Source organism: Macaca mulatta, chromosome 19 (assembly GCF_049350105.2).
Source record: "Macaca mulatta isolate MMU2019108-1 chromosome 19, T2T-MMU8v2.0, whole genome shotgun sequence".
Classification (NCBI taxonomy): Eukaryota; Metazoa; Chordata; class Mammalia; order Primates; family Cercopithecidae; genus Macaca; species Macaca mulatta.
Genome location: NC_133424.1, coordinates 48677340 through 48687481, shown reverse-complemented (window position 1 = coordinate 48687481; position 10142 = coordinate 48677340). Strand labels below are relative to the sequence as shown.

At 42.4% G+C, this 10142-nt stretch overlaps 1 protein-coding gene and 1 long non-coding RNA gene across 7 annotated transcripts in view; one reads left to right on the top strand and one right to left on the bottom strand.

Annotated features, from left to right (window-relative positions):
- Positions 1–18: 18 nt before the first annotated feature.
- Positions 19–10142, top strand: part of ZNF571 (zinc finger protein 571) — a 31914-nt gene continuing 21790 nt past the window's right edge. Inside the window, exons 1-3 of one of the 6 annotated variants that reach the window (XM_015123613.3) lie at positions 19–70; positions 3934–3976; positions 8651–8737. In XM_015123613.3, the coding sequence (XP_014979099.2) occupies positions 8729–8737 (9 nt within the window). In that variant the 5' untranslated portion in view covers positions 19–70; positions 3934–3976; positions 8651–8728. Of the gene's footprint in view, positions 727–3933; positions 3977–8650; positions 8738–10142 lie in introns of all 6 variants that reach the window. The other 5 variants (XM_077982536.1, XM_077982534.1, XM_015123612.3 and 2 more) reach the window with 5 other exon arrangements.
- Positions 8055–10142, bottom strand: part of LOC144337449 (uncharacterized) — a 33202-nt gene continuing 31114 nt past the window's right edge. The window contains exon 5 of the long non-coding RNA XR_013410612.1: positions 8055–10070. This is a non-coding gene — a long non-coding RNA (uncharacterized LOC144337449). The remainder of the gene's footprint in view (positions 10071–10142) is intronic.

The window sequence follows — 10142 nt, the reverse complement described above, 5'->3', positions numbered from 1 at the left end:
GCGTCGCTGCGCCCCGTCGTACACCTACGCTGTTACGTCTTGACGCACGGAGCCTGTCTGCGTCGGCCAGGTGAGTGGGCGGCCTCACCGGGAACCGCTCGCTGATTTTGGTTTGGCGCATTGAAAAAGAAGCTCTTGTATGGTGCTGGGAATACCGGGGTCCTGGCTTGGGCTCGGTGCTGACAGGAAAGGGACGGTGCTCTAGGCTGATTACTTATGGAAGTCGGCCTTGCGGATGCGGAGAGGTGTCGGCACCGTCACTTTCGTTCTGGGAGCGGCGGGGGCGTGGTGCTGCTAGTTGTGTTCCTTCGCTCCGAATTTATGAGTGTGCGCCTGGAGCCCCTGTCCGGGAATAAAATCGGCACCATCACTTTGGGATAGGGAGCCTAGAGAGAGAGGCGGTTGTTACTAGTAGTCTTCCTCCGCCCTGGACGTGTGCGTGTGCGCTTGTGCGGCCGCGGGGTGGGCTCTCCTGCCGCCTGGTAATGCTCCCAGCCCTTGGCCCTCCCGTGCCGCATTACTCCTAGTGTGACACGGACAGCGTTACGCCAGCTGAGAATCGTGCGGTTACAGCTGCTGCAGTTCCTTTGCGGAGTAAGAGGCTCTTTTTGAAGTTTCCCTGATGGTGAGGCTTTACTCCGGAAGTGTCTTAGGAAGAAGACCACTGTTAAAGATGTCCCATTCTAGCTTGAGAGCCCTGTGGGGAAGACTAATCCTTTTCTAGAGGTTGGTGTGATCCTAAATTGTTTTGTCTGCTCCGAGAGCTCTGATGTTCTATGATTCTTTTTTCTTTTCTCTGTTCTGTGTTTTCGAAGAGAGGCACCCAGAGGAAAAGAGTATCGCACTTCTGAAAGTCTTGTGTGAAGTTCCTATTTTCTTTCTCACCTCAAATTTCTTCCTTTCCGAAACGTTTTCTACTTCCAGCAACATCTTCCTAAGGAAGAACCAGCCATTGTAGTGACTGGTCCTTAGGCACCCCATAAATGATGCTCCGGGGATGGGATCATCAGCTTAGCTCTACTCCCCAGCCACACTACACTTCCCCTTTCCACCCAGTGATACAACACTCCTTTCTGGTCTAAGGTTTTTTTGTTTTGTTTTTGAGACGGAGTCTCGCTGTGTCGCCCAGGCTGGAGTGCAGTGGCGCGGTCTCGGCTCACTGCAAGCTCCGCCTCCCGGGTTCACACCATTCTCCTGCCCCAGCCTCCCAAGTAGCTGGGACTACAGGCGCCCGCCACCTCGCCCAGATAATTTTTTTTTTTTTTTTTGAGAGCCCAGGCTGGAGTGCAGTGGCCGGATCTCAGCTCACTGCAAGCTCCGCCTGCCGGGTTCCCGCCATTCTCCTGCCTCAGCCTCCCGAGTAGCTGGAACTACTGGCGGCCGCCACCTCGCCCGGCTAGTTTTTTTGTATTTTTTAGTAGAGACGGGGTTTCACCGTGTTAGCCAGGATGGTCTCGATCTCCTGACCTCGTGATCCACCCGTCTCGGCCTCCCAAAGTGCTGGGATTACAGGCTTGAGCCACCGCCCTGGCCATTTTTTTGTATTTTTAGTAGAGACGGGGTTTCACCGTGTTAGCCAGGATGGTCTTGATCTCCTGACCTCGTGATCCGCCCACCTCGGCCTCCCAAAGTGCTGGGATTACAGGCGTGAGCCACTGCGCCCGGCCTGGTCTAAGGTTTTGATGAAAAATAACTGTACTTTCTGGAGGGAAATTTGAAGACTTTTACAATTTTAACTTTATTGTGGATGTTTTCAAGCAGGATAGAGAATAATACAAACCCCAACATGTTCAACACCTAGCTGTAATTAAAAACATTTGTAAATACCTTTGTATCAGTCCTTCCCCCTTTTTTCCTGTAGTATTTCAAAATCATATTTTATCCTCCTATAAGCATATATGACCAAAAAGACGTTATATTTTAAAATAACTACGATGCTGTTATACCAACATAAAAAAAAAAAACTAACAATAAGTTTAAAACAATGTTTGTTTCTTATGTTGGTGTAACAGCGTGGTGGTGATTTCATAATATGGTATACCCCCATATTCAAATTTTCGCAATTATTTCGAACACATATTTTTACAATAGGTGTGTTCAAATCTGGATCCAGAGAGAGTCCACACATTGCATTTGGTGGCCAAACCTCTTAAACTTATTTAATCCATGACAGTTTCCCTCCTGTGTTTTGTTTTGGTTTGTTTTAATTGGTGCTGTTGATTTGTAGAAAAACAAGATCATCTGCCCCGTAGAATATTTGGTATACTGCTTTTAGCTAATTGCTTCTTTGTACTGTCATATAATTTGTTTTCCGTTCCTTCATATTTCTGTAAACAGGCAGTTAGATCCAGAGGCTTGATTGGATTCGGATCAGGTTTTCCATAAATCACGTTTAATTCATAGTTGATGTTATTTCCTATGACATCACATCATGAGGCCCTTACAGTCTTGTGTCCCACTTTCAGTGATGTCATATTGATGTGTTTAAATGCTGCCCATGTAATCCTTTCCTTTTTTTTACCTAAAGCATGCATTCTCAGGCCGGGCGCGGTGGCTCAAGCCTGTAATCCCAGCACTTTGGGAGGCCGAGGCGGGCGGATCACGAGGTCAGGAGATCGAGACCATCCTGGCTAACACGGTGAAACCCCGTCTCTACTAAAAAATACAAAAAACTAGCCGGGCGAGGTGGCGGGCGCCTGTAGTCCCAGCTACTCGGGTGGCTGAGGCGGGAGAATGGCGTAAACCCGGGAGGCGGAGCTTGCAGTGAGCTGAGACCCGGCCACTGCACTCCAGCCTGGAGGACAGAGGGAGACTTCGTCTCAAAAAAAAAAAAAAAAAAAAAAAAAAGCATGCACTCTCAATGAGGGTGGAGGATATCACCTTCCAAGGGGGTGAAACTTGGTTTTTGAGAAATAAGAGGACAAGAACTCTTAAGTATTACAATGATCTGTGGTCCTTCAAAGGGCCACAGTACATAAACATGTATACAGTATATCTATGGTAATAAAATCTCATGAGAGTGGTGGCTTTTAGAGAAAAGTATCAAAAAGGCTCCTAGGGATATGACCATGAAAAATTTTAGAAGGGTTAAGCAGCACTGACCTAAAGGTTATAACGCCCAGGTACAATTGATACCAAGATCCATTCTTTCTTTTTTTTTTCCTAACTGTCGCCCAGGCTGGAGTGCAGTGGTACGATCTCGGCTCACTGCAGTCTCCACCTCCTGGGTTCAAACGCTTCTTCTGCCTCAGCCTCCTGAGTAGCTGGGATTACAGGCGTGTGCCACCACAGCTGGCTAATTTTTGTATTTTTAGTAGAGACAGGGTTTCACCATGTTGCCCAGGCTAGTCTTGAACTCCTGGCCTCAAGTGATCCACCCACCTCAGCTTCCCAAAGTGCTGGGATTACAGGTATGAGGCACCATGCCTGGCCTATCATTTCATTAACGGTTATATATGGTGATTTTAAAAAATTCTTTCGATTTCTTCTGTATTCATTAGTTATAGTTCTTCTATATATAAGAATTTTTCTTCGTCAAGTATTTGGTTATCTTAAAATACAGTCCATAGCCAGGCGCAGTGGCTCACGCCTGTAATCCCAACACTTTGGGAGGCTGAGGCAAGCGAATCATCTGAGGTGGGGAGTTCGAGGCCAGCGTGACCAACATGGAGAAACCCCATCTCTACTAAAAATACAAAATGAGCCGGGCATCGTGGCGCATGTCTGTAGTCCTAGCTACTCGGGAGGCTGAGGCAGGAGAATCACTTGAACTCGGGAGGTGGAGGTTGCAGTGAGCCGAGATGGTGTCATTGCACTCCAGCCTGGGCAACAAGAGTGAGACTCCATCTCTAAATAAACAAATAAATAAATAAATAAAGTTCATATGGAAAGGCAGAATAATTGATTTGATTCTTTCCCTTTATGTATTTTCAGAGAAATGAGTTGGTGCCCTTCAACCATCTAAGGAGTCCCAAAAGTGAGTGAGTTTGTTTTGAATACCGTATGTTTCAAACTGTTGTGATCATTATTCTGTTTTATATCAAACTGCTCTTTTTTAAGCCAGTGGTGGTCTTTTCCAGGCAGTTCTGTATCTTTCTGTCATGATTCTAGTAGAGTTGATAGCTGATTTGCTTTCTGGCAGAACAAATGATCCCAAGATCACCTTCTACATTTCCTGTGCCAGGCCTGAAATGAGCCATTTCTCTAAGGAGTTCTGATTCCTCTTGTGGTATATAGTGTACAGTGACCACTGTCTGGGCATTAGAGTTTCTCATTGCCATAGGGCCGTCATTTAATCTAGGTCATTTCAGGGAACAAAGCTAATAACTTGTTTTTAAAGTGTAAATCATGAATCATGAATTTATAATAATAGTTCAGACAAATTACAGAGTATTTTCTTGTTTGATTTTTATACTTGTATCTCTGTTTTATGCTAACAATGTTAGTTGCTGAAACATTAATATAATTTATGTTCTTTATTCTAAAATATAATTGTTTGAAAACAACAGAACTGTCACTACTGTTAAGATAGAGAGTGCATTTTAGATTTCTTTTGGTGTTTTTTTTTTTGCTATATTTAAGTTTCATGGATTACATTTGGTTATGCCTCTTTAGTCTTTTAATTAAAAATTAGAAATTTTTATTTTGATATAATATTACACTTACAGAGAAGTTGCAAAAATAGTAGAAAAAACTCTCCTATGCCCTTACATATTTATCAGTTTTTTAACATTTTGCTTTTTTGTTTGCTAATTCTCTCTACATATATACTTCTGAACTACTTGATAGTAGTTTTCAGACATGATTTTCCTTTATCTATAATTAGTGTATTTTCTGAGCACGGGGACTATAACTACAGTTCATTTATTAAAACAAAGAAGTGTAGCAGAGTTAAGTGATAACTATCTAATCCAGAGTTCATAGAAGAATTTCACCAATTGTTACGATTTTGTCCTTATAGCCTTTTTTTTTTGAAACAGAGTCGCACTCTGTCAAGGCTGGAGTGCAGTGTGGGGAGATCTTGGCTCACTGCAAGCTCCGCCTCCTGGGTTCTCACCATTCTCCTGCCTCAGCCTCCCAAGTAGCTGGGACTGCAGGCGCTTGCCACCATGCCCGGCTAATTTTTTGTTTTGTTTTGTTTTTTTTGAGTAGAGACAGGGTTTCACTGTGTTAGCCAGGATGGTCTTGATCTCCTGACCTCGTGATCCGCTCGCCTTGTCCTCCCAAAGTGCTGGGATTACAGGCGTGAGTCACTGCGCTCAGCCCCTTATAGCCTTTTTTGCCCCTTATCTGGTGTCCAATTCAAAATCATATCTAGGATCAAACATTTCATTTAATTAAAACATCTCTTTAGTCTCTTTTAATTGGAAACAGTTCCTGGACTTTTCTTTGATCCTTTGTGATCCTGACTTTTTTGAAAAGCACAGGCCAGTTACTTTGTAGATTGTTCTTCAGTTTGTATGTGTTTGATATTTCCTCATGATTCAATTCAAGTGTGCTTTTTTTAAAATTTTGAGACGGAGTCTCGCTCTGTTGCCCAGGCTGGAGGGCAGTGGCGTGATCTTGGCTCACTGTAACCTCCGACTCCCAGGTTCAAGCAATTCTTTGCCTCAGCCTCCCAAGTAGCTGGAATTACAGGTGCCCGCCACCACACCCAGCTAATTTTTGCATTTTTTTTTTTTGCAGGAATACTGCTTCAGTTTATTGGCCAGCACCTTCAGTTAGTTGCTTTTTGTGTTATGTCCAGATCTGATAGGTGTATCTTCAAGGAATTTAGTCCAATAGGATCTTAATGATATTGGATTCAGAAGTCTTCTCAATTTAGTTTCAATTTGAATTTCTCTTATTTAAATGAGGATGAACATATTTTAAATGTTGAATGGCCATTGACTTTTCTTTTTTTATGAATTATCTGTTGCCTGTTTTAAATAATGATTTTTTATTTTTCTCTTGATTGTTTTCTCTTGTTTTTTAAAATACAGCTCTTTGGATTTTAGGACACTGTGTTTTTGATTTAAGTTGTGCATATTTTCTCCCATTTTGTAATTTGTCTGTGTTTGTATTCCTTTAGGCAATTTTTAAATATAGTAATATTTATTCATATGATTGTGAGACACAGAATTTTCCCCTCTTAACTGTGTCCGCAGTTAAGAAGGACACAGTCTATTTTTCCTTCTAGCATTTTTTTGATTTTTTTTTTTTTTTTTTTTTTTGAGATGGGGTTTTGCTCTTGTCGCCCAGGCTGGAGTGCAGTAGCGTGATCTCGGCTCACTGCAACCTCCACCTAGTGGGTTCAAACGATTCTCTTGCCTTAGCCTCCCAAGTAGCTGGGACTACAAGCACCTGCCACCACACCCAGCTAATTTTTGTATTTTTAGTAGAGACGGGGTTTTACCACGTTGGCCAGGCTGGCCGCGAACTCAGGTGATCCACCTGCCTCAGCCTCCCAAAGTGCTGGGATTACAGGCATGAGCTACCACTCCCTGTCAATTTCATATTTTAATATTTAGATATCTTATATATTTGGAGTTAATTTTGGTATGTGGTATAAAATGAGGTTCCAATATTACCTTTCTCGAATAATATTTACTGAATAATCCACCTTTCCCCAGAGATCAGGGATTCTATTCTGTTACATTAATCTTTTCTTTCCATTCATATGCAGTATCCAACTTTTTAAAAATAAAATTTCAACTTTTATTTTAGATTCAGGGGGTACATGTGCAGGTTTGTTGTATGGTGTATTGTGTGATGCTGAGGTTTGGGGTATGATCCAGTCACCCGGTTAGTAAGCAGGATACCTGATAGGTAGGTAGGTTTCATCGTTTGCCATCCTCTTCCTCTCCCTGCTCTAGTAGTTGCCAGTGTCAGTGTTCTCATCTTTATGTTCATGTGTACCCAGTGCTTAGCTTCCAGTTATACAGGATAACATGTGGTATTTGGTTTTGCTTCTGTGTTAATTCATTTAGGATAATGGCCTCTAGCCACATCTATGTTGCTGCAGAGGACATGATTTTGTTCTTTTTTTACAGTATCCAACATTTTAATGATAGGAGTGGTATTCTGAAATCTCTGCTGTCTTTATTATCAGGCATTTTCTTCCAATTCTTGCTTTTTAATATTCTTGCTTGTTGAATTTAAATTGAATATATCTGCTTTCATACTTGTATTTTTATTGGGGTCATAGTTAATTTGTATATCATGTATCAAATATCCTATTAACTTGCAGAGATTAACATCTTTATATCATTTTATATATATAATTTTAACCCATGGGATTTTTTTTTTTTTTTTTTTTTTGAGATGGAGTCTCATTCTGTCACCTAGGCTGGATTGCAGTGGTGTGATCTTGGCTCACTGCAACCTCCACCTCCTGGGTACAAGTGATTCTCCTGCTTTAGCCTCCCAAGTAGCTGGGACTACAGGCGTGCACCACCATGCCCGGCTAATTTTTGAATTTTTAGTAGCCATGTTGGCCAGGCTGGTCTCGAACTCCTGACCTCAAGTGATCCGCCTGCCTCGGCCTCCCTGGGATTACAGGCATGAGCCACCACACGCAGCCAACCCATGTATCCTTAATGAAGATGATATTGCCTCAACGGAGTTGAAAATTGATTAGTGGGGGGCACAAAATCTTAGATAGTACAGTGGCTTTTGGCGCTTCAAAGCTCAACTATACCAAACAAAATCTTACTTAAATTATTTACCTGCTCTCTTACCGGGTTTTCTTGGTATCACACGAGCAACACTGATGTTAAGTTCATGGATTATACATGTACGCAAGATCAGTGCTACCAAAAAAAAAAAAAAAGGATCAGTGCTACAAAACTATGGCAGGTAGATGGCTGTAGTTGGAGAATGCTCAATCTTGAAGTCATATTGCACGAGGCGGCGTGCTGCGCCCACATTGGCTGTCATGTGAATGTTGTTCATATTTGACCCTCAGTGCTTTTGTGTGTGCCATGGCTTGGAGAATTAGATTACAGTTAAAATAGTTTGTTTTGTTATTCGACAAAAGTTATTCAACCTGTGAAATAAACAAATCCAGACTTAGGTAAGGAATGACTATTTATTCATAGAAACATTGCAGTAAGGGAAGAGGTGTTGTAATTGGAAGAACACTACAACCGTAAGATCTGCAAGCATAGCAAAGGTCAGGCATAAAGGAATTTTCTTTTATAGGGAAGAGTAAACAGGCAAAAAAGAACTAGCTTCAGGGGAGTGGGATGAGACTGTTTTGGATCTGTTGACTCTGATGTGTCTGTCAAAATGTCTGTGAGTCTAGCTGATGTTCATGATGTCTGAAAGGAGGCCACATTTTGGTCTCTGAAGCGCCTTCCTAAGATTGGGAGCAAAGCACCTCACTTTGGGTCCAGGGGGATGGTGGGGGGCTCCCTGGGCATGCCCCTGTTCTACTGTGGAGGTGAAGATGCCATGGGAAAGTAACAGCACCTAGGGTCCTGTTCAACATGGACATTAAGGAAAGGTCTGGCCTGAACCCCTTCTGCAGTAGCTGGCTTCCACTGGGTTTGTGGAAGGACTGAGATTTTTTTCCAAATTCCCAAAAGAGGAGAAGTAAAGGTAGTTCTAAGTAGTTTTATTTTGTGGGCTGTGAGCCAACTCAATCTTGTGGCTTTTTTTCCTTCTCCAGCACTGGCTTCTCTGGACTTTGCACACCTCCAGGAAAGGAACCCAGAAAATCGATCAGTTCTGACAGTTCTAAAAAACCATGCCCCACGTGAGTTGCTGTTTCTTTCCTTCTTGAAGTACAATCATTTTGTTGTGTAATGTGAACACCAGATTTATTTATCCCAGAATTTCCTGCCTTGTTTGGTCCCTTAAGGGAACTGCTGCCAAAGTCTCCCATTCTAGTGAGTAATAGTAGCAAAGAGCCCAATTCTTCTCAGTGCTTTTCCCCTCTCCAAACAGTTTTTAGATGTTCATTCAGCAGATAATTCTGCATTGTCCACAGGCATAGTCTTCTTCCCAGAGCCCTGAGGGAACAGAAATACCTCCTTTTAAGAATGGTACACGTTAGTACCACGGTTTGGTGAGGTAGAGATGAGTGTTTGAATGTGACACATGACAAAGTTTGGTCTTCTCTACAAACTTGCGTTTTCCACTTGAAAGTGACAGCATTTTTTTGTTGGATGTTCCTAGTCTCAGTGTGTGGCAAGATTTTCCGTGAAACTTTGAGGATTGAATGGGAACAGGGTCCTGTGAAGGAAGGGCTCTTGTTCCTGATATAGTTTCCTGTTGCTGCTGTTACTAATAACCACCATACTTAGTGGCTTAAATCAGTATAATTATGATTTATACTTCTGCTGGTCAGAAGTCTGAAATCAGTCTGAAAGGGCTAATATCATAGTATTAGCAGAGCCATGTTCCTTCTGGAGGTTCTAGAAGACTGGAGAATCTGTTTCCTTGTCTTTTTCTGGTTCTAAAGGCGGTCCACGGTCCCTGGGGTGTGGCTTCCATCTGTTTTCAAAGCCAGCAATCACATTTCGACCTTTGCTTTCATCATCACATTTCCTTCTTTTACTCACCTGCCTCCCTCTATCACTTATAAATACATTGGGCCCAACCAGATAATCCAGGATAACCCCCTCTCAAGATCCTTAATTTAATTGCACTTCTAAAGTCCCCTTTGCCATGTAAGGTAAGGTATACATAGGTTTTGTAACCAAATTCAGGTCCAGACTACTTGCCACTTGAAAGCTCAAGAGATGAGCATTGGTGAAAGGAAGGTTAGCTTTATTCAGGAAGCCAGCAACCCAGGGGAGGCAGTGAACTAGTGTTCAAAGACCACTGAGTTCTGTCTCCATATCAGGGGATTTTAAGGGAAATTAGGAAAAATGATGATCAAAACATTCTTGTGAAATGTGCAGTCTCAGGTCATTGCTTTCTTGGTCATTGCTTTCTTGATCAGTGTTTTGTGGCCTTCTGTAGGTGCCGTCAGCCTATTCTTATCAGGCCGGTCAGCCCATTCCCAGAGTTGTTAGCCTGCGTATTTTAATTCTCTTATCTCTGTTGAAGGTCCTGTTTTCCTGAGACTGTTCTTACTGAATAATCTACAAAGTCAAGCAAAGTAATAATTATATTTAAGCAAGCAAGCTTTTCTTTAACATTGAGTCAGTACTGTT